Here is a 22,975-nt window from a genome sequence, read left to right as displayed (position 1 = left end):
CTGATCCAGAACCCCTTCTCTGCCTGTCTCCCCAGAAACATGAGTGTGAGCCGGAGCATGGAGGACAGCTGTGAGCTGGACCTGGTATATGTCACGGAGCGGATCATCGCCGTGTCTTTCCCCAGCACAGCTAACGAGGAGAACTTCCGAAACAACCTCCGCGAGGTGGCCCAGATGCTCAAGTCCAAACATGGAGGGAACTATCTGGTGAGGACTGGCCTCTCGTCTGCTTGCCCAGTGCCCCTCTGCCCTTTCTGTTTGCCAAATCGCTGCTGGCCTCCCTGCCCACTCACCCTGGGCCAACTCTCCCTCGCTCTGCTGTCATCTGCCGTTGGCCCTGGCCTCTCTCACGGCCTGACTCTGCTATAAGGAGTATCTGTAGCTAGAACGCAGCATCTGGAACCAAGTGGTGTGTCTGTGTGTGTTTGCATGTGAGTGTGCTGACCAGGAGGAGAGAAGAACAATAAGAGCTCATGTGATTGAGCATTTGCTACAAGCCAGGCCCTGTTCCAACTGCTTTCCACATATTGAACCTTCAGCACAGCCTTAGAAAGCAGGTTTTGTTAGAGCACAGAGAGGTGTGGGGTGTTTGCCTAAGGTCACAGTGTAAGGAAGTGGCAGAGTGGGCACACCGTTGGCACCTCGGAGAAGTGTGATAGAGTGCATCTTAAGGGACCTTGTGTTGCTGATCCTGGGGTCATACCTGGCCCAGGAGAATCACCTAACAAATGTGGACGAGGTGGCCGCTGGTGGTCTCCTCTAATGTCAGAAAAGCTGGCCTGGAGACTGGACTGCTCCTGGCCCCAGCTGAGGTCTCAGGCCCACTTTACAGGGAGGTGCATGTGCGCTGGACCCATGGACCAGATTGTGTAACCTTGAGGGGCTGCCCTGGAGTGTTTGAGCAGAGGTGGCCGTGGGAGGCCGTATTTGGTCCCTAGGGCTGTTGTAACAAATTCCCACAAACTAGGTGGCTTACAGTGACAATTTATTTTTTCACAGTTCTAGAGGCTAGAAGTCCAAATCAAGGTGTCAGCAAGACTGTGCTTCCTTTGACTCCTACACAAGAGCACCCCGCCTTGCCTCCTCCTATCTTCCAGTGTCTCCCGGCATTCTTGGCGACCCTTGGTTCATAGCTGCATTGCTCCACTCTCTGCCTCCATCATCACATGGCCTTCCTTCTTTCCTGTGACTATCTGTGTGTCCTCTCATCTTCTTATAAGGACACCAGTCATTGGATTTAGGACCCACCCTAAATCCAGGATGATCTCATCTCCAGATCTTTAACTACTTACATCAGCAAAGGCCCTATTGCCAAATAAGGTCACATTCTGAAGTTCCGGGTGAAAGTGAATTTTTGTGGGACACTATTCAACCCACTACAAGAGGCCCATCCATCAATTATGTCGGGCATTGTTAAGAAACTGGCTTTAAACATCAGAAAGTCCTGAGTTCAAATGTTGGCTCTGCTCTTACTAACTATCTGATCTTGGCCATTTAGCCTCACTAAGCCTTAGGTTCCCCATCTGTAAAATGGGTCGAATAACACTACCCATCTCTTGTAGTTGTTGAGATAATTAAGGCAGCTAGTAGATCTAAAGTCCTTAGCACGGGCTGGTAGGTGTGGACACTCCAATGGTAGCTGTTGTTAATGTAATAAGCTGTGTTGCATTATGCAGCCCAAGAGTGGACTAGAAGCCACCTAAGGTCCTTCCTGATTTCAGGGGTCCAGGATTTCATGGGTCTCTGTGCTATGCCACCCTCCCTCCATCCTGCCCATTCCAGGTCATGGGGTCTTCTTTTCTCCTCAGGAGTCAATGCAGCAGTCTTTGAGTTTCCTGGGTAGTGAGGTAGATATGGAGACAGGAAGTCCAGAGATTGGGCGATTCTCATGGGATGTGAATAGGTGTTGGAGTGCATCTACTGGGAGAGGGGTGTTGAGGGTCTGATTGTGCCCGCCCAGGACGGTTTGTACCCTCTGATGGAGGGTGTGCGATCCCAGAGTCATTGCGTCTTCATGGGGTGAGGTTCTAAAGTCAGCATGTGGAATGGAAACCAGAGATGACCAAATACTTAGCATTTCACATCACCGGGTTGCATTCAGTGTGGGGAGATACCCACCTCGGGGGTGGCATGTGGGACCCGAGACAGGTTCCATTCTCTTCTCATCTTCAGTTCAGGATGTCCGCTCCCTGAGGGGAGTGGCTGAGGGTCTATACTTCTCTCTCTCCCCCTCTTTATCCTGAGAACCTATAGTTGAGTTTCTGTTGGTCAATGCGTGTGTTTGATGGGATCCCACGTATGCTCACGTGTGGGTAGAATTTCCAGCAGGGAAGAGAGGAAACACATGAGCCTTCTCACGATCTCTTCCTGTTCCTCCTCCTAGCTTTTCAACCTCTCTGAGCGGAGGCCTGACATCACGAAGCTCCACACCAAGGTGAGTGTATATCCGGTGGGGGTAAGGGCTTCTACCCCCTTGGGAGAGAAGGAGAACAGAGAGCTAGGCTTCCTCTCCCCACAGTTCCCATGTTAGAATCTTGGGGGAACGTGCTGTGATAGTTGGCAAAGCCTATTTAAAGTGACAGTGCCATCTTCTATTTGGAAAATGGAAAAAGAATATATTAATCGTTTCCATAATACAAATTACAGAAAACAAAGCTTAATGATACAGTGGTTTCCACCTAGGTCCATCCTGCCCTGGGGAGAACGTAGAATCTCTGGGGTGAGGCTGGAGCTGTGAGATTTTTACTTTTATTGAAAGATATTTTGGATTTCAAGTGGCATAGAATAGCTGACGTAGACTTTCTTAGTGCCAGCTTTCACCTGCTTGCCTGGTGGCTGTGTGCGGGGCTTTGCACAGATATCTGCTCCCAGCTTTTGGATTTTGGTGTCTGACACTTTGTGACCCTGGGCAGTCGACAGATTTCTCTGGGCTCAGTTTGCGCCTCTGAAAGTGGATCGGCTGGATTAGATGTGCCCGCTGGGCCCTTCCAAGCAGCAGTTCTCTTTTAGTGTAAAGTTCTGTGAGTTTATAAAAGTTTTGAGGCACCCAAAGACTGCTGTTCAGATCTGTCCTCTGTCCCCTTCATGCTTCTCTGAGCTGGCCTGAAAAAGCAATGATGTGTGTATCCAGGGTCTGGAAAAGAGCCACAAACAGCCAGGAGACATTCGCTCTGTCCTCTTTTGCCCCGAGCAGGCCTTGGGGGTGTCTGTGGGAAGAGAGCTTGAGGGCAGTGTGGGGGGCCCCAGCATGTTCTGAGGTCAGAGTCATGTGGAAGGGACCTTGGGTCATAATCTCCAAGCTTTTGTTTTATGCACGCATGAGAAATGAGACTAGGAGAAGGGCCATGTCTGGTCTGAGGCCCACAGTGAGATAGTGGCAGAGCCAAGACGCAGGCCCAGGTCTTTGGTCCTGGTCAGTGTCCTTTGCCTCCACACCCCACCTCCCAGCTGGGCTGATGGTCCGGGCAGGAGCTAAGGCCCGGCCGCTGGGGTGTGTGCTGACTCTGCCGTCCCTGGCTGACTGTCTGGGCTTCTCCCACTTCATACTCCTGCCTTGGGCTGCAGGTACTGGAATTTGGCTGGCCCGACCTCCACACCCCAGCCCTGGAGAAGATCTGCAGTGTCTGCAAGGCCATGGACACTTGGCTCAACGCAGACCCCCACAACGTGGTCGTTCTGCACAACAAGGTCAGAGCGGGGGCTGCAGGGTGCGTGTGTGTGTGTGTGTGTCTGTGTGTGTGTCTGTGGGTGTGTGTGTGTCTGTGGGTGTGTGTGTGTCTGTGGTGTGTGTCTCTGTGTGTGTCTGTCTGTGTCTGTGTGTGTCTGTATGTGTGTCTCTGTGTATCTGTGTGTGTATGTGTGTGTGTGTCTGTCTGTGTGTGTGTCTATGTGTGTGTGTCTGTGGGTGTGTGTGTCTGTGTCTGGGTGTTTCTGTGTGTGTGTGTGTCTGTGTATGGGTGTGTGTCTGTGTGTGTGTCTGTATGTGTGTCTGTGCATGTCTGTGTGTGTGTCTGTGTGTGTCTGTGTGTGTGTCTGTGTGTGTCTGTGTGTGTCTCTGTGTGTGTCTGTGTGGGTGTGTGTCTGTGTCGGTGTGTGTCTGTCTGTGTGTATGTGTGTCTGCACGAATGTATCCTTAAATGAGTGTATATACACCTGCCTCCATCATTGGATTGTGTGAGTGTGCAACTCTATGTGTGTGTGTTCTCTTTTCTAGTGGATGATTGATTCTGTCCCAGGGGCTGCCCCCAAGAAGTGGGGGTTACCAGCTTATGGGTGTCTAAAATATAGTGGATGACCAGCTGTGTTTTTTCTCTTTGAGACTCAGCCCCCATCCTCTTCCCTCTCCTACATCCCCCTACCTCGTCCTGTTCTCCCTTAGGATCATACCCCTCTTTCCTACCTCTTTCCCCCTTTCCTCCAAGGCTTCTGGATGGGCCCTGGAGCAGTAGGCTGGCCTTAGAAATAAAGGCTTTTGTGTTTTGGGCTCTTTCAGGGAAACCGAGGCAGGATAGGTGTTGTCATCGCAGCTTACATGCACTACAGCAACATTTCGGCCAGGTAAGAGGGCCCCTGAACCTCCCATTCTCTGAATATTGACAGTAGGAACCCCCTGCCACCACCCACCGGTTTCCTCTCCCTTCCTTGGGACAGGAGGCTAAAGACACAGTGGGTAATAGGTGCTGGGGTCAAGGTGGGGTCAAGGAGCCCACATTAAAAAGAAGGTGCCTGTCCAGAGCGCAGAGGCAGGAGCCTGTGGCAGAGGGCAGGAGAGAAGAGAGTCCATCCCATTGTAGGGTCTGGATGGGACAGCCTTGGGAAGCCGGCCCATCCACAGACACCCCATACAGCCAACTTCTGGGGGCCACTTTTCTTTATTAAACTGCCTTCTGCTTCCCTGGGTGAGCAGGGAGGGAGTCAGAAAGAAATGTTGGACCAGATCTGGGTCCAGCAGAACCATCTAGACATTCTCTCATCTATCCCCCTGTCTCTGGCCAGTCGGGTCCTCTTGCCGCTTAGGTGTTTTGGAGCAAGACTAGGAAACAAGCAGTGGATGAGTCCCATTCTGATCCCATTTTGGAGAGAGGCAGAGGAATTTATCCATTTATTGGTTTATTCATTTGACAATGGTTATTGAACAGCTACTGTGCCAGGGGCTGTTCTAGGTGCTGGGACTAGCAGTGGGCAAAGCCAGGCCCCTGTCCTCATGGATGTTAACTAAGTAAACAGGTACATCAGTAATGGCAGGTGGTAAGTTCCGCGAAAGAATGGATACTAGAGCAAGACAGTGGGAGGGGGTGGTAGGTGGTCAGAGGAGGCCTCTGGAGGAGGCCATATTTGAGCAGAGACCCAATTAAGGAAAAGCGTAGGAAAGGCGGAGTCATATGAAGTCTGGGGAAGGAACTGTCCAGGCATAGTGAGAAAGAAGGATGAAGGCCTGGGGTGGGAAGGCCCTGTGAGGGGCTGGCATGTTTGGAGCTGAGTGAGTGTGGGGACGAGCAGTAGGAGGTGAAGCTGGAAGGGGGCAGAGCCTGGGGGCCTTGGAGGCCTTAAGAAGGACTTTGGGGTTTATTCTAAGAGTGATGGGAAGTTGTTGCAGGGTCAAGAAGCGGGGAGCTCTGTGATTTTTGTCTTCGTTTTAAAATGATTTCTCTGAGTGCTCTTTGAAGATAGGTAGAATGTTCTGTGGAGGGCTTAGTCCGCAGGACAGCACTTTTTTGGACTTGAAGAAACCCAGCCCTCCCTAATCTTTGCTTAACGGTGAGCACTTGCGGTGCACCTTCTATGTGCCTACGTGTGTCAAGCTCTGTATAGATGTTATCTCACTTGAACACCAGAACAAACTTCGAGGAAAGCAATTATCCCCCTCATTTTCACAAAAGGAGAATCAGGTTCAGAAAGATTCAGGAAGCTGCCCCAAGATGCAGGGCTAGTAACTAAGAGGTAAACTAGGGCTGGCTCCAAAGCTCCCATGCTGAGCACTGCAGCACACAGGATGAAGAGATGCTGGGGCCCTCTTTTCTTGAGAGCTTCACAGCACAGGTTGGCTGGATAACTCTGCAGGTCTGGAGAAGCTGGGGTGGGGGTTGGGGGTGGCAAAGGGGCTCTTGGTTTTGGGAGTTGACTCCTCTGACCACTTGTCTTCTCCCCAGTGCTGACCAGGCCCTGGACCGATTTGCCATGAAGCGGTTCTATGAGGATAAGATTGTGCCCATTGGCCAGCCATCCCAGAGAAGGTGGGTTTCTTGGGCTCACAGCCCAGTGCATACGTGGTGTGTGTGCTCACTGTGCGTGGGGACTAGCCTTGTGTACCCATGGGGGATGGAACAGCGGGCCTAGGTGGGGATGTACCAAGTATGCATGTTCAGGTGCCAGCCGGAGGGGTGTGAGCTCAGGGACATGAGCACATGAGCAGCTGTATGTGCCCACAGGTGGGAAGGGCAGTTGGCTCCTGAGGCTGGTGCTGGAGAGCAGTGAGGGACACATTGGTCTCGGTGTAAGAAGGCAGCTTGTATGAGGAGACAGTACCATTCTTGGTCATGGCAGCTGGACCGCGTCAGTGTTTGGAGGCTGATGTCACTGCTGCCTGCCCTGGGGCGATCACAGACACTCTCAATAGAAGTCACCTTCTGCTGGGAGAGCATTAAAAATTGTACTGAGAACTCTCAACCACGTGGTCTCGTCGGCGTCCACAGCAGCCCAGGCAGGAAGCAGGGCATGGACACACTCATTCATTCATTTGGCAACTTTTAGGCATTCTGCTGTGTGCCAAGCACTGGTGCTATCTAGTTGAATAGGACAAAGTCCTTTGCGCTTAGAGAGCTGATATTCTATTGAGAAGAGTGGACATTATACAAGTAAATATACAAACAAGACAATTTCAAGTAGTGATTAGTACTAGGAAAGAAAGAAGAGTGCTGCAGAGATGACAGCTGATGGGAGAGGTGTGGGGCTATTTTAATCCTGGTGGTCAGGGACTACGTCTCAGAGGAGATGAATGTGAGCCCAAGGCTGAATAATGACGAGCTACCACAGGACGATCCAGGGCACCCTCACTGTACAGGAGAGAAGCCCGAGCCTAGGGAGGGCAGTCCCATGGCCAGGTCCACGGCAAGCAGTGGCAGAGCTAGAATGTACTCGCGGGCCTTTAACTTGGGCCAGGGTAGTGCCCCCGGTTGTGTCATCCACCGTCCTGAGGGCTGCCCCTGGTTTTGGCTCTGTGGGTTTCATGCTGTTTAGTGATGTCTGATCCACAGAAAGGCATAGGTACTATCAGGACCAGGTGGGCCTTGGGTGGCTGCAGATAAGTGGGAGCCAGAATGGTCGACATCCAGGCCCGGAGTGGAGAACTTGAGAGTGGGACTTGGGCCCAGCCGCCTGTGTGGCTGGAGCGGTGGGCCTGCCACACCTTTCTGTGATTGTCACACTGGGCTATGCGCTGGGACTATGTGCTGAATCTCTCAGGCAGGGTCTCAGGGGGCTTACCTTCTGCTGGAGGACACCTGTGGAAACAAGCCATCAAGGTCATTTCAGATAGTGAGAGGTAGAGGGTATAGGCAAAGGGGAGAGCAAGTTTACAGGCTTGGAGGCCACTGTGTCCCATTGAGGTTTTTAGCCCCTTGGAACACTAGGCAAGCAGGACCCCTAGCTGCAAGTCCTGAGGCTTTCCAGGCTCTCTATGCTGGGGGCATGAGGGTGGTCCCCAAATCACAGCCCCTTATTCCTACCTTTCTTGCCTAGCTAGAAATGTGCTGGCAGCACTGGGGACTGTTTCCGCCATTGTGGCGGGAAGCCCTGGTATAATTGAGTGAGTCCTCAGGTAACCCAGTGCCTTACATTCAGCACAAGACAGCTGGTAGCCAGCTGCTGGGTCAGCTGGATCAGAAACCGGATGTCTTTATGTGCAGAAAATTCTGGCTAGGCTGCCAGCCACAGCAGCTGTGGATCAATGAAAGCTTTCCTAGGAAGAAGTCTCCGGGAGGGAAGAACTATCACTCAATTACCTGCTCCTCAGTCCCTGGCTTCCATGGTTGGCTGGTGGCCTTGGGCATAAGTCTGGCCCTTGACCTTGAAGGATAAGGGATACAAATAGAGGAGCGTGATGTTATGATGGCACAATGTATCTTGGAGAGAGTGGGCAGAGCAGTCACTTCTCTGAGGCTGAAAACCTGAGAATGGGGATCAGTGCTACCTCTCAGGAATAGAATTACTTAGGGATTCCACAGTGCTCGGTGTGTGTGTGTGTACACTATCTATGTCTGCCTTGCAGCTCATATCTGCACGCTTGTCTGCTTATGGTGCGTAATTCTGTTTGTGCCTAAATGTGAAAGTGCAACGGTTGGGTGTACCTTACATTTGTGGCCACTTTCCTGTCTTCTTGTCAGTGTTGCTTATAAGGAATGGGGCAGTTGGAGGAGAAGAGGGCAGGGAGAGAGGGAGGGAGGGGCTTGGCCGGCAGCTCCTCCATTCATTGTCACCACACCCCCGGACTCATTGTCCCCAGCACACAGACACATCCTGTTGGCATGATTAAGAGTTCTGATAGGAACCTGCCATTCTAGGTTTCCGGTTTGAGTAATGGGGCTGGGGGCTGGGCAGGGGCCTGAATAGAAGCTGGCGTTGCCCATCAGATTATCTTGCGTGGGTTGTCCGAGGTGTCCCCACCCCAGCTCAGGGACAGAGGCCCACAGGCCTGGAGATAGGCCAAGGAGCTAATGTACAGTAGGGAACTATTATCATGGTCATGTGGGTTGTGGTTTTACACCTCAAAGAGCCTCTATTGGTTCCCTCAGAGTCTCGGATGCTTTCTGATTGGCTCAGCGAACCCAGCTTGGTGTCCTCTGGCCAGTCAGAAAAGGAGGAAGCACCAGCCAATGTCAGAAGGATTGGCCTCTTGTTCTGGCAGATACCTTGGAATCAGACGTTTTCCGTCTCTCACCACCCACTCCTAACTTTGTGTGTTCTTGCTGTGTATCTTTGAGAAGCTAACAACCCTTTCTGGACCTAATTTTTCCGCTCCATTTAGAAGGAGTGGTGCTAGGTTAATCCTTCCATTCTTCCAACAAGATCTTTTTGAAAAGAATTGGGGAATGTTGACCCTTGAGATAGGATACTTAGTAGAAGTTAGCTATCTTCCAACACCAAGTGAAATGATGTAGAGGGACTTTCATACACTTCCGTGTGATATTGAAAAGGGAAGGACTGTAATTATACTCTCATTATTTTCTGGAGCGTCATGTGGTTGGTGGGGCTGTGCAGGCCTGCAAGTATAAATGTCAGCTTGGTTGGAGCTTGGTGTTAGGAGGTCAGAGTTGTTTGATGGTTGATCAGCCTGCCTTGTGTAGTGTAGTAGTGAAGAGCTAAATGATGCCTGTCAGGGATGTGTGGGAGGAATTTTGGTCCAGCAGGAGGAGATTCCTGGGCTTGGAGTGAAGCACGAAGGAGATGCTCATGTTGACCACCAGGGCGCGCTAGAGAACACCAAATGGGAGTTTTGCCTTGATCCCGCTCCAGGTCTAGAAGTGACGTGCTCTCCCTACCTGGGGCTCCAGGCTGCACGGGAAGACTGTGCTGGGCTGGAGGCCCCAGCCACTCGGAGGCCTGGGGGTGGGGGTGGGGGGCTAGGCGGGGCGACCTAGGGCGATGTTCTGGGAGAAAAGAACATGGGATGGCTCCAGGGCAGGCCTCCCTGTTGATGCCACCCTTGTCCCTGTTCCAGGTACGTGCATTACTTCAGCGGCCTGCTCTCTGGCACCATCAAAATGAACAACAAGCCCTTGTTTCTGCACCATGTGATCATGCATGGCATCCCCAACTTCGAGTCTAAAGGAGGTATGGGCCCTAGCCCTGGGCTTCCCTCCCCTTCTGTCTTCCATCTCCTTCTCACAAGAAGCAGCCGTGGTGGGTAAAAATGTGGGCTTGGATTAGAGTCCCAACGGCACCACTTCCTGAGCTTTCTTTAGCCCCAGTCTACTCATTTGTAAAATGGGTTTGATACTTGCAGTGCCTGCTGGCAGCTGATCTTAGATGTGGCAATGTTTTTGTAAACTTAATGCCTTTCAAATGAAAAGCTAGTGTTTCTTCCTCTTTCTCTTTTCATTTCTCCTTCCTCTTTTCCTCTGTCTCTTTTTTACTTCCCCTTCCTTCCTTTCTCCCCCACTTCCTTCACTCTCTCCTCTTCCCTTTCCTCCTCCCACTGTTCCTGCTGTCTTAGCCAACACCACGCTTCCCTTACAGGGTGTCGCCCATTTCTCCGGATCTACCAGGCCATGCAACCTGTTTACACGTCTGGCATCTAGTAAGTCTTCCCTGGGAAGGAGAGGCCCGGATGCTGGAACTCCAAGGCGGAGGACCAGAGGCAGGGGCATGGGGTGGGGCTGCCTAGAACCTCTTCTAGGAGAGGCTGAGGGATGAAGTCAGTGAGGTTTCCCAGTAGTCTGCTGGCAGAGGGGCAGCAGGGAGAAGGCATGTTGCCGCCCCCTTCAGTGGCCTTCTATCCCTCTGCCCACCCTCCCCCACAGCAACGTCCAAGGAGACAGCCAGACAAGCATTTGCATCACCATCGAGCCTGGGCTGCTCTTGAAGGGAGACATCTTGGTGAGTGCCACCCCTCTGTTGCTAGCCCCCTCCTCCCCATTAATTTTTCTGTCCTTCTTCTCTCTTCCTGCTCCCCTCCTGCCTCTCTAGACAAGGCCTCACTCCTGGTGGGGGTCATAGGATCTGAGGGCTCCTGCAAGACCTTCCATTCTCCGTGTCCGTTCTCCTGCCTTTGAGTTGGACATCCCTTCCCATGGGCTTACCTCTTGTTCTGGAACATCTCCAGGGAAATGTTTCTCAGTGGGAGCTGTTACCTCCTGGCTTTCTGTCGGTGACAAGGACCCCCTTAATTCTAACTTCAGCCCTTCCTCTATCCATTTAAATCCACTCCTACTTTTTCCATTCTGACCTGTGTGCAGGAAATTTGGGGGAGGCAGTTTTGTCCCCACAGGAGAAGATGGGCCTCCAACTCTCTGCTTTTCTGGAAGTTTCCCTAGAGAGCTCTGAGATCCTGTTTGGTGTTGGTGACCTCTCACTCACTGGGTTTTGGGGGAGCCTTGGAGGTCCAGCCTTAGAGCTGATAAAGAGACATCCTGGGACCTGATTTCGCACCCTCGGGTCCCTGATGAGCTCTGCCCGCTTTCCCACCCAGCTGAAGTGCTACCACAAGAAGTTCCGGAGCCCAGCCCGAGACGTCATCTTCCGTGTGCAGTTCCACACCTGCGCCATCCATGACCTGGGGGTTGTCTTTGGGAAGGAGGACCTTGATGACGCCTTCCAAGGTGAGTCACTGAGTGGAGAGGCACAACAGCAAAGGGTCATTGTATCACAGGGTGGGGGAGCAGCAAGGGAGGGGCCATGCAGCAGTGACGGGGCATTGGTTTTCTGAGGGGAGGGGAGGTAGTCAGGGAGGTGTCCCCCTTTGTTTGTTTCTTCCCTCTCTCCATTTGAGGCTTTATCTACATCACATTCAGGACTGGGACATATCCACATGCATCCATCCTCCCATCCATCTATCCTCCCATCCATCCATCCATCCATCCATCCATCCATCCATCCATCCTCTCATCCATCCATCCATCCATCCTCTCATCCATCCATCCATCCATCCATCCATCCATCCATCCATCCTCCCATCCATTCATCCATCCATCCATCCATCCATCCATCCATCCATCCATCCATCCATCCATCCATCCATCCTCCCATCCATCCATCCATCCATCCATCCATCCATCCATCCATCCATCCATCCATCCTCCCATCCATTCGTCCATCCATCCATCCATCCATCCATCCATCCATCCATCCATCCATCCATCCATCCATCCTCCCATCCATCCATCCATCCATCCATCCATCCATCCACCCACCCACCCACCCACCCATCCATCCATTTATCCACCCATCCACCAAGCATCACTTCTGTGTCTATATGTGCCAGGCATGTGCTAAACTTTGGGGATACAAAGAGAAAGAGGTGAGTCCCTACCCTCAGGGAGCTCCCAGTCTTGTGGAAGAACGAGGCACACAAACATGATACTATGAAGTGACACCTGCAGTGATGGACACACGTACACAGGGGATGGGTGCCCCAGGGAGTGGACACTGTCCCTGCTGTAACTTCACTTGCTGTAAGCAGTGGATGGTGATCTGTGTCCAGACTGAGCTTAGGCAGAGAGCAGAGAGTGGGGCTTAGACTTGGAGGAGGAGGGACGCGATCCCCGGAGTGTTGTCTGGCTTGCGTAGGAGAAGGACATACTTGTGATGTACTTTCCCTTGACTAGAGGCAGGAGGGCAAAAGAAGAAGATGCCATTATAATTACAGAACAGAATAAGGCTATCAATCTGTTTTTAAAAAGATTTTTATTAAAAATATAGCTAACATACAGTATTATATTAATTTTGGGTGCACACCATACTTATTCAACATTTACATACCTAAAGAGTGACCACCATAAGTCTAGCAACCATCGAACACCGTAGTATGCTCTCACAATGTTAGTGTCTGTATTCCCTATGTTGTACATTACATGACTTTTTTGTTGTTGTTATCCAATTTCTTTTTTTTTAAATTAAACTTATTGGGTGACAATGGTTAGTAAAATTATAGGTTTCAAGTGTACAATCCTATAATACATCATCTATATATCACACTGTGTTTACCACCCAGAGTCAGTTCTCCTTCCATCACCATGTGACTTACTTGTTTTATGCCTGGAAATTTGGACCTCTTATTCTCCTTCACTTGCCCCACCCTGCCCTTCCAATTACAGTTGACATTTAGTATTATTTTATATTTATATTAGTTATAGGTGTTCAGTATAGTTGCTAGATATTTATATAATTTAAGAACTGATCCCCCAACTAGTCTAGTACCCACGTGGCAGTTATTGCCATATTATTGACTATATTCCTTATACTTTATGTTACATCCCCATGACTACTTTGTAACTGCCAATTTGTACTTCTTAATCCCTTCACCGTTTTCACCCTGCCCCCCAACATCCCTCCCATCTATCACCCCAACAAATCTAGTACCCATCTGACCCCACACATAGTTATTACAATATTATTGACTATATTCCTTATGCTGTACCCTACATCCCCATGACTGCTTTGTAACAAACAATTTGTACTTAATCCCTTCCCCTTTTTTCGCCTACACCCCCAACTCCTCTCCCACCTGACAACCATCAAAACGTCCTCTGTGTGTTTCTGTTTTATGTGTTAATTTTGTTCCACATATAAGCGAAATCATATTGCATCTGTCTTTCTCTGTGTGACATATTTCACTCAGCACAATACCCTCCAGGTCCATCCACGCAGCTGCAGATGGCAAGAACCCATTCCCTTCCATGGCCAAGCAATATTCCACTGTATATATGTACCACCTCCTCTTTATCCACTCATCCATCGATAGACACCCAGGCTGCCTCCACATCTCCACCATTGTAAACAATGTTGCAATGAACACATGAATTCACATGTCCCCTTGAAGCAGCATTTTGGGTTTCCCCGAATAAATACCCAGAATGGAATTACTGGATCATTTTTTGTCCCTTGTTATAGCCTTTGTTTTAACGTCTATTTTATCTGTATAACTATTGCTATCCCAGCTTTTTGTTGTTGTTGTTGTTTACATTTTCATGAAAATATCTTTTTCCATCCCTTTACTTTCCATCTGTGTGTGTATTTCAACCTGAAGTGAGTTTTTTGTAAGGCAGTATATGTGAGGGTCTTATTTTCCTTTCCATTCAGCCACTGTATCTTTTGATTGGAGCATTTAATCCATTTACATTGAAAGTAATTGTTGATAGATATGTACTTATTGCATTTTATTATTCATATTTTTTATCTTTCTTCTTCTTCTTCTTAAAGAAGTCCCTCTAAGGTTCCTCATAATACTGGTTTGGTGGTGATGAACTCTTTTAGCTTTTCCTTGTCTGGGAAGCTCTTTATCTGTCCTTTGATTCTAAATGATAGCCTTGCTGGGTAGAGTAATCTTGGTTGTAGGTCCGTGATTTGCCTCACTTTGAATATTTTGTGCCATTCCCATCTGGCTCTATTTAGAAATCAGCTGATAATCTTATGGGAGCCCCCCTTGTAAGTAACTAGTTGCCTTTCTTTTGCTGCTTTTTAAGATTCCCTCTTTGTCTTTAAGTTTTGCCACTTTAATTAGAATGCGTCTTAGTGTGGGCCTGTTTGGGTTCATCTTGTTTAGGACTCTGTGCACTTCCTGGGCTGGTCTGTCATTTTCTTTGCCAGGTTAGGAAAGTTTCAGTCATTATTTATTCAAATAAGTTCTCAACCCCTTGTGTTTTCTCTTTTCCTTCTGGTACCTCTATGAGGCAAGTGTTGCTACACTTGATGTTGTCCCAGGGGGCTCTTAAACTCTCCTCATTTTTTTTATTTTATTTTTTATTTTCTAAATGTTATCAATCTTACCAAGGAAAAATACAGGAATAGCTGACACAATAAAGATGGGAGAAAAGGAGAGGCACAAATTCCTCCACTTACCTGCAGAAAGGATACTATCAAAAGTGGACAGATCAAGAAATAGAGGCTGAACTATAGTATTTAAAGTTTCAAAGGTAATCCGTAGAATGAACGATAGTAATAATCATAACAATACCAGATTTAAGAAGAAGGGAGGTGGGAGGAGTATAAATGAGCCAAATTATTCATCTTCATAGGTAGCTAGAAATAGTGGCATAAAAACTGTGGCTGTCATCTATAGTCTTAGAGGTAACCACTAGGAGAACAAGAAATAGAAATTGTTCCATGATTACCTCAGGCAAGTAGGACTGGGGCTAGGGAGGGCAAGAGACTTAATTTCATTATATATGTATCTTCCTATATTATCAACGTGTGTGTGTGTGTGTGTGTGTGTGTATCACTTTAAATTTTTCTAGAATAAAACTTTTTATGGAGTCCTTTCTGGGAATTGATTGCCCACTTTTGTTTTCCATTCTCCTTTTTCAGATGATCGATTTCCAGAATATGGCAAGGTGGAATTTGTATTCTCTTATGGACCAGAGAAAATTCAAGGTATAAGTCAAGTTAGAATCCACGCATCGTTCACTCCCTACCCTTTTTCCTGGCCTGTCCCTACCCTTCCTTCACCATTTCCCCACTGATCTGCTCTGTACTTGTCAAGTTACCCGTGATTGAAAGGCAGGCCAACAGTAAAGGATCTGGGTATCATAGTGGACCCCCAGCTAAACATGAACCACTGGCTTAATCTCTGGATAATAAAAATAAAAAAGCAGACAGAGAGGCGCTGGGTTGGATAAACTGTTCTGGTCCCATTAGGTCATTATCTTATTATATTCAGAGACTGAGGGCCATGGATGATGAAGGAGTGGCTGAGAGGACACTCAAAGGTGCTGGATAAACGATAAGTATTTCTGAGAACTGAGGTGATTCAACCTGAAGATGAGAGGGCCAATTTAATAATAGCCTTTGAGCCTTTAGACTGGTTATATGTGGAGACCAGTTGTTCTCCATCTTATTTGAGAACAGAATGGCAGGAGATGAAGTTAGCTTACAGACAGATGGACTCTGGATAGATTAAAGAAAGAGTGTCAGGTCAGGAACATGACTTACCCCAGAAGGTCTGACTTGTAGCTTGTGCTGTCTTCATCCTGGGCTTTCTCTGGGTGTGTAGGAGAGATTTTGCCTCTCCCCTCAGATTTCTGCCTGGAGTGGAGGGCGTGTTAAGTGGGGAGTAGGGGGGTGTCTGGGATGACCTTGTGTCCTCTCAATGTCAAGGCCTGATCCCTCTTTCTCCCACACTCCCCCTGACTCCAGGGCCAGACTCTTTCATCTCTCTGCACTGTCCCAGGGGCCCCTGGGACGCAGAAGAGAACAAGACAGTTGCCCAGCCAGAAGGTCTCCAGGCATTTTCTTAGGGAGGTCTTCATTCTTCAGTGCCCTGTCCTGGTTTACCCCTATGACCTAGTATGAGCCTTTTCAAGAATGCAAGAAACCAGACCCCTGGGTTCTCTGTCCAACTGAAGCCACTGGTTCCGCCCCACCAGGGTCAAGAAAATGAGAAGTCCCTTAGGGAGCATCCTGGGGGGATTTTGTTGGCTTCCTCTGTTTTTCCAGCTGTTGATCTTTTTTTTTTCTTTCTCCTAACTGTTTTCCCACCCTTTCTCATCCTTTCAGGCATGGAACACCTGGAGAATGGACCGAGTGTGTCAGTGGACTACAACACCTCGGACCCTCTCATCCGCTGGGATTCCTATGACAACTTCAATGGGCATCGAGATGATGGCATGGAGGGTAAGTGGGGCCGGTGGCTTCCAGCCCCTGTGTACACTGCACAGCCCCTGCACACAGGGCCTCTGCTGTCTTGTTTGGCTGTGACACCGTACTGGGTTCAAAGGGGAGGGAGAAGGTCCAGGACACCTCTGAGAGCTCACAGTTCAGTGGGAGATGATAAGGCACACACGAATGTGTTAAATATTGAAGACAGAGCTAAAAAATGCAGCTAAACAGCCAGATGAGGGTGTGCCATTGGTGCCAAATGAGTCCCATGGACAACAAGTGTTCTGAGTTTGGCATGGGAGGGATTCTTGAGTGCGGGAGTAGCCTGGGAGGGCTACTTGGAGGAGGTGGTCTTGAGTGGACCTTGAGGTACCTCCTTGAACTGCCAACACAGCATTTGTTTGATTTCTTTTAAACCCGCTGCTGCATTTCTCTAGGCTCGCTGCCTGAGTTCTCTGGGGTCAGAGCCCTGGGAATGTAGATACAACATCTAGGGCCTACAGGCTTTCATTGACAGCCAACGAAAACATTTGAGAGCTGGAAACAAACAGATAGGCTCCAAAATTTGAAAAGAAAGATACAGAATTGAAATTAATACATGTTTAATTTAGCTCCAAAACCTAACATTATGTCAGATGGTCAACTGCAACTCAGTTCAACTCTTGAGAGTTATATATAGGTTATGTTTATTTATGTGGTTCATTTGAATATGTGTGATGGGGACGTGGGCGGGGCTTCCGAAAGTGAGCTTGCCTGGAGCCCAGGAACTCTTGAGATGTCCTGTCTCTGGTTTGGCCACAGGCTTGTTTTTCTGATTTGGTCCTAGAACAGTAGAATGTTGCAATTGGGAGGATTCTCATGACCACTGGCCCACTCCCCATCAGTTTTCAGGTGGGATAACAGACCCCCTCGAAGAAGACTCTCCTGATTTACCTCCATGACCCAGGATGTGTTCTTTCAAGGACACCAATGCCCAGCCTGTGGGCTTCTCTTCCCAGATGAAGCTGATTCTGGGATGGGGCTTTGCTGTCTAGGGAACCCTGGCAAAGTGGGGTTAGGGAGAACCAGGCCCCCTCACACTGCCTCCTGCCTCCCTCTCCAAGGTTTTGGATTTGTGGACTCCACCCTGAAATGTCTTTTAGGCTTTTTCTTGCATAAAGATTCTCCCTCTGACCCTGGAGACACCAGAATGAACGATGGGTTTCAGAGGGAGTGGGGTGAGGGCAGTGGTTGGGCTTGAATTTAGGGCTTGCTGAGAGCATTTTGTTTATATGCAACATGGCGAAGTTGAAGGCTTGTGCTCATACCTACCCTAGTTCCCTGCCCTTCCTCCCCACCAGGGGCTCAGATACCCCGCCAAGACTTTCCTCGCTCTGCAGAGGCTGCCCCCCCAAGCACCTCTCCCCTCACCCCAACCCCATCTGCTTGCGCTGAATGGCTGAGGAGGAGGATGAAATGAGTTATCCTGAGTACCAGTGGCTGCCAGCCCAATTGTTCATCTTCTGGGATGTTTGCAGTTTTAACAAGAACACTTGGCAATTTGAAGGAATTTTAAATGTCTCCCCATCTCTCCCTGGTGTGGCTTCAATGTGATGATGACTGTAAAAACATTTGGTAAACTGTAAAGTGCAAGCAAATAAAAGGTAAAATAATTAAGGGGGAAGCAGGAATGGCTGTGGGAAGGACAGGGCTTGGGACACAGTTGGCTGTGAGGGAAGAAAGGAAGGGGGGCGGACAGAACAGGGAGAGGCAGGGAAAGGGAGGGAGGAGGGGGTGGAGGCAGGCTCTGCACTCCTTCTCCTGCCCCTGGTCCCCTTCCTCTCTCCTCCAGTCTGCTCCCGAAGGCAGGGGATGGAGCAAGTGGGAACTTTTGGCCAGTTAAAGGTCAGCTTGTCCTGTAGGGACAGAGGGGCTCCTGTCTGCAGGCTGAAAAGCTGGCCCTATGCCTGAAGGGTGGGCAGGGATGGCAGGGGAGGCAGCTGCCATTCTCCCCTCTGGCTTGGCCTGGGTGGGGAGTTGTGTGACTGAGGTGTTCATCAGGGCAGACCCTGCCTGTCCCACTGTGCTCTCTGCTGCCAATGGACTTCATCCCCCCCAGGGACAGGGAAGCAAGTCTGGACCAGCCCTGGGGAAGAGCAGTGAGCACTACTCCCATCCTGCTTTTCCTCCTGGCTGGGGGCACTTCTAGAACATTCTAGATTCTGGGGCCCAAAGATAAAAACATTTTCTTTTGGCTAATTCTTTGATCAAGAGAGGGAATCAGGAGGCCTGTGTCTGTCTCCCTAGTTGTAGACAAATTTCTGTGCCTCAGTTTCCCCATGTGCTGGCTGGGGTAAGAGCGCCTAAGCCCCAAGACTCCAGGGTGCTCAGAAGATGGCTCAAGCTGGAGCCTCGGAGGGAGTTTGGCTGTTTCCTGGCATGGTCCCTGGGGGGTGATGTGGTGCCCAAGGTGGCTTGCCTGTTCTCCGGTTCCTGGACCAGAAGAGGCCAGCTGACCCCAAAGCTCTACAGTGCAATGTGTGCTTTAGGGCGTACCTGCCTGGGTCCAAATGCCAGCTCTGCCCTCTGTGGCTGCATGCCCTTGGTCAGATTATTTAGCCTTGCTGTGGTCTTAGTTTCCTCATCTACAAACTTGGGGCAATAATAGTACCCGTGCCGTTGGGTTACTGTAACAATTGTCATGAGAGGCAGTTTTCTATAAAGGGTAAGAATGTGGCCGCTCGAGCCAAACTACCTGGGTTCAAATCCTTTCACAAGATGCTGTCCTTTGGGGGGGCCTCAGTTTACTCTGCTGTAAAACGGGGATTCAGTCTACACATCATTTTGAGCACCCTTGAGGGATTAGCAGCTGTGGCAGAGCTGCCTGTGTGTTTGCCCGTGAATCTCTGACACATCATGGGGGAGCATCTCAGGAGTCTACAGACAGGGCTAATGAGAAAGCCCCATGGCCTTGGGCACCAGCTCTGGCTTTGCCATGTGCCACTTGATAGTCACCATCCCATCTAACGCTTGCAGGTACCCTTTGAAGTGAGCATCATTATTATGGCTGAATGGGGGAACTGGGATACAGAGCGGTTAAGTAACCTGCCCAAGGGTGCCTCGCTAGTTAAGCGAGGATGTGGGTTCCCAGAGGAACCCTTCTGGGTTGGCTCACGTCCCCAGGGGCCTATTCTGGGCATCTGGCGATACCTGGGTCCCCGCTGAGCTTGGGTGAGTGTCTGCCTGCTCTGACCCCCACCTGTCATCCCTGGGCAGACTGGATCACTCTGGTCCTGCGTCTCGTCGTGAGAGATGGTGGTGCATGGAGCTTCAGGAGCCGTCGGGGATCGGGCTGGCCCAATGCAGGTGCCAGCAGGGCCTCAGACATCCCTGATGTCACTCCCTCTGCATCCCGAGAGCGAGGGGCTGCTCACTCAGGAACGCTTCTGCTAGGGGCTGGCTCTCAAAATAGGGAGAGGGTAGTGTGTCCAAGGTGAGATGAGGCCATTTCTGGAAGCAGTCTGCCTCTCCTATTTTAGGTTCCCTGGGGGAGTGGATAGAAGAGGCTAGGCCTGTCTGCCTGGAGCTCATCAGGTGACTCAGAGGGGCCGGTGGGGGCACTGAGCCAGGCACTGGAGAGAAAAGAGAAATCATCTTCTGCCTGGGTCCCACCTTGCTCCCTCCCTGCATGAGGGGCGGCCAGCTCCTCTTCCTCTGGGAAAGCCCTCCAGGCGACCCTGACTGAACCCTCGGTGTCATGATTGCTTTGTGTTTAACCCCTCCCTCACTGACTGCGTCCCCACCCTCCCCACTCCCAATTCCGGTTTCTGGTGTGTGGCATTGCAGCACTTAGAACGTACTTCCACTTGCTCAGGACATTCCCGATCAATCTCAGCAGCAAAACAAAGGAAGAAAGACCCACATGGGGACTTCTGTTGTCCGTAGGTCCATCTCGCAGGCTGGGGTTGCCCAGCCCAATAATAATGTACATCTAATGCCCTCCTGCCACAGTGGGGAAACTGAGGCTCAGGAGGGGAAGGGATCTGCCAAAGGGGGAGGCAGTCCCCACGTGCGAAACCCACTTTTGCATGATCTCAGCTCCTGCTGTACCAAAGACCACACTGCAGTGTGGTGAGGTGGGCAGGGGCCCGGGGCCGTGAGATAAGAGGTGGAGTTGATATTTGAATCTAGGTGTCATATCCCTTTTCCCTGCATTAGAGCTCAGCTTATTCAGCGCCCCCACACCCCTAAGTGGCTCCATTAGGGTGGCTGTCCAACTCCTCAAACTCTTAGATGACAGGGAGCCAGCTGCCATACAAGGACAACCCATTTCACTTTGGACAGGCCCAGGAAGTAGAACCAGAAATAGAGAGAAAAGGTCAAGAGCGCTTCTGCATGGGGCCCTGCGGCTACAGTGACCAGGGGTGCTTGGGGACCATTGTGGCTCACCTGCACTTAGGACAGAAGGAGGGAGAAGTGCTGAAAAGGGGAAGAATTAAATGGAAGGTCACTATCAAGAACTTTCTGACCACAGAAGTCCCCAGGCCTTGGGACAGATGGCTGGGGGCAGAGGAGCGCCTGCCCTCTCAGGGACTCCTTACTTTGGGAGTAATTCCTTCTGGTGAACCCAACGGCCTGATGTCTTAGCCAGCTTGGGCTGCCACCACAAAGTACCACAGACTGGGTGGCGTAAACAACAGACGTTTATTGTATCGCAGTTATGGAGGCTGGAAGTCTGAGACCAAGCTGTTGAAAGCGTTGGTTTCTTCTGAGGCTTTTCTCTTTGGCTTGTCGTCAGCAGTCCTGTCCCTGTCTCTTCACTGGTCTCTCTGCGCATGTCTGTATGTCTGTGTCCTAATCACCTCTTCTTATGAGGACACCAGTCAGATTGGATTAGGGCCCACCCATGTGACCTCTTTTTAAACGTATTTACCTCTTTAAAGGCCCTATCTCCAAATATAGTCATATTCTGAGGAACTAGGGGCTAGGACTTCAACACATGAATTTTTTTTTTTTTTTTTTGGTGGGGGGCCGAGTGTGTGGGAGGGGAACGCAATGCAGCCCATTACACCGGGGAAGGCGTTTTCTGAGTTGCCCAGAGTCGGTTGCCTGGTCCTGAGTGGGGAGGAAAAGAAGGCCCAGGGTGGGTGAAGAGGAGAGTGGTCTCGTCCTCACCAGCCGTCTCCTCTCGGGCTGTCTTTGTCTTTCTCCAGTTTGGTCTGGAGCCTGCCAGCTCAGCGCTCTGGCTGACACCACGTTTCGCAGCCTCCAGAAGCCCCATTAGCTCTTTGGCCTGAGTTCTGAAGCCCCATGCCCAGATCCTACCTCCCCGTGGGTGGGAGTGGGGCTCTGTTTTTGCCTATGCTGCACAGAGCTGTCTCCAAATTCCTCCAGAGTGTTCTAGGCAAGGCTTCTCGGAAGCAAGTCCCACACCAAGGGATTGTGGGTTGCCTTGTGCCTCCGAGAAGCCCAAAGGGTGACCAGGCTTGAATCGCTTCACTACCCATCCATTCACTCCCACCCTTCCCTGACCTCCTTGGACACTGAGTTGTGTAGAGTTTGTCACAACCTCAGGAGAAGACTGGGGAGTAGGGGCTAGTGCTGGGTAAAGCAGCAGTTGGCTCCAGGCCAAAAGAAAGAATAGAGGGAGAAAAGGACAGTCTCCTGTTTTGGCTGAAGATAGCACGGGGGGCTGGTAATCACCCCACTTCTGGGTGTCCCCTCCTGGGCGATGCCTGTCAGCCTCTTTTGTTTCCGTGGGCAGTCCCACTAGAGCCAGCGGCTATGACAAGGGGGCTTGGTTTTGTGCCCAAGCTTCTCAACCCTTGGGATCCTTGAGGAGAGCCATTTCTCTTTCTTGGGGGATAACATCCTGCTCTGTAGGGTGCTTACCCCCTCCTCAAATTCTTATGCCTCCGCTGGGAAAGAGCCTTCCTGGCAGCAGCCAGGAGTCCCCGGTCTGTGGTGACTTCTCACGAGCTGGCTTGTCCAAGAATTCTCTGTAATGTTTTTGAGAGAGAGGAAAGAGGGAGGGAGGGAGGGAGGGAGGGAGGGAGGGAGACACACCAAACACGCAGAAAGTGAGAAGGAGAGAGAAACAGGTGAGAGACCTGGAGAGACAGATAGACCTGGACTGGGAGACAGGATATTTAGATTCTGGGTGTCCGTGGTAACTCTTTTTCTTTAAATCTCCTTCCTGTAAAATGAGGGGATTGGAATAGTGATGCTTTCCATTTCTTTGAGCTCTATTACTCCTTCCTTTTATAACTTGTGAGAAGCTAAGATGCACCTGCCGAGCTTCCCTCTCAGACCTTCCCAACTCACGAATGTGAAGTGGGAAGCAGCACAGCTCAGCAGTCCTATCACTCAGGAGCGGCTTGATTCTTCAGGGTAGCAAACAGCCCCGAGTTCTCAGTGGCTTAACCCAGCAAAAGCATATTTCTTGCCTAGACTGCCTGTCTCGTGTAGGTTGGCAGGGATCTCTGTGCATGTTAGTTACTCTAGGCTAGTGATGGCTTCATCTCATGGATGCTTCCATCATGGCTACAGCAGTGGGTAGAGGACATTATGCCTTGCATGCTGTTTCTGCCTGGATGTGACACACTTTCCTTCTGTTTACATGTCATGGGCCAAAACAAGTCACACGTCCATGCCTAACTTCAAAGGGGGCAGGAAAGTTGTGCATGGA

The 22,975-nt window shown here is 50.3% G+C and overlaps 1 protein-coding gene across 14 annotated transcripts in view; it reads left to right on the top strand.

Moving 5' to 3' along the window:
- TNS1 (tensin 1) overlaps positions 1-22,975 on the top strand; it is a gene marked incomplete at its 5' end in the record, with an annotated part of 224,568 nt that overhangs the window by 133,339 nt on the left and 68,254 nt on the right. For all 14 annotated transcript variants that reach the window (XM_081051649.1, XM_081051645.1, XM_081051641.1 and 11 more), the window contains 11 exons: positions 36-207; positions 2,384-2,434; positions 3,565-3,687; positions 4,493-4,557; positions 6,150-6,233; positions 9,716-9,828; positions 10,234-10,294; positions 10,518-10,593; positions 11,186-11,315; positions 15,019-15,084; positions 16,207-16,323. In XM_081051649.1, the coding sequence (XP_080907775.1) occupies positions 36-207; positions 2,384-2,434; positions 3,565-3,687; positions 4,493-4,557; positions 6,150-6,233; positions 9,716-9,828; positions 10,234-10,294; positions 10,518-10,593; positions 11,186-11,315; positions 15,019-15,084; positions 16,207-16,323 (1,058 nt within the window). The remainder of the gene's footprint in view (positions 1-35; positions 208-2,383; positions 2,435-3,564; positions 3,688-4,492; positions 4,558-6,149; positions 6,234-9,715; positions 9,829-10,233; positions 10,295-10,517; positions 10,594-11,185; positions 11,316-15,018; positions 15,085-16,206; positions 16,324-22,975) is intronic.

This window comes from Rhinolophus hipposideros (assembly GCF_964194185.1).
Source record: "Rhinolophus hipposideros genome assembly, chromosome: 6".
NCBI classification, from domain to species: Eukaryota; Metazoa; Chordata; class Mammalia; order Chiroptera; family Rhinolophidae; genus Rhinolophus; species Rhinolophus hipposideros.
This window is presented reverse-complemented; position numbering and strand designations above follow the sequence as displayed.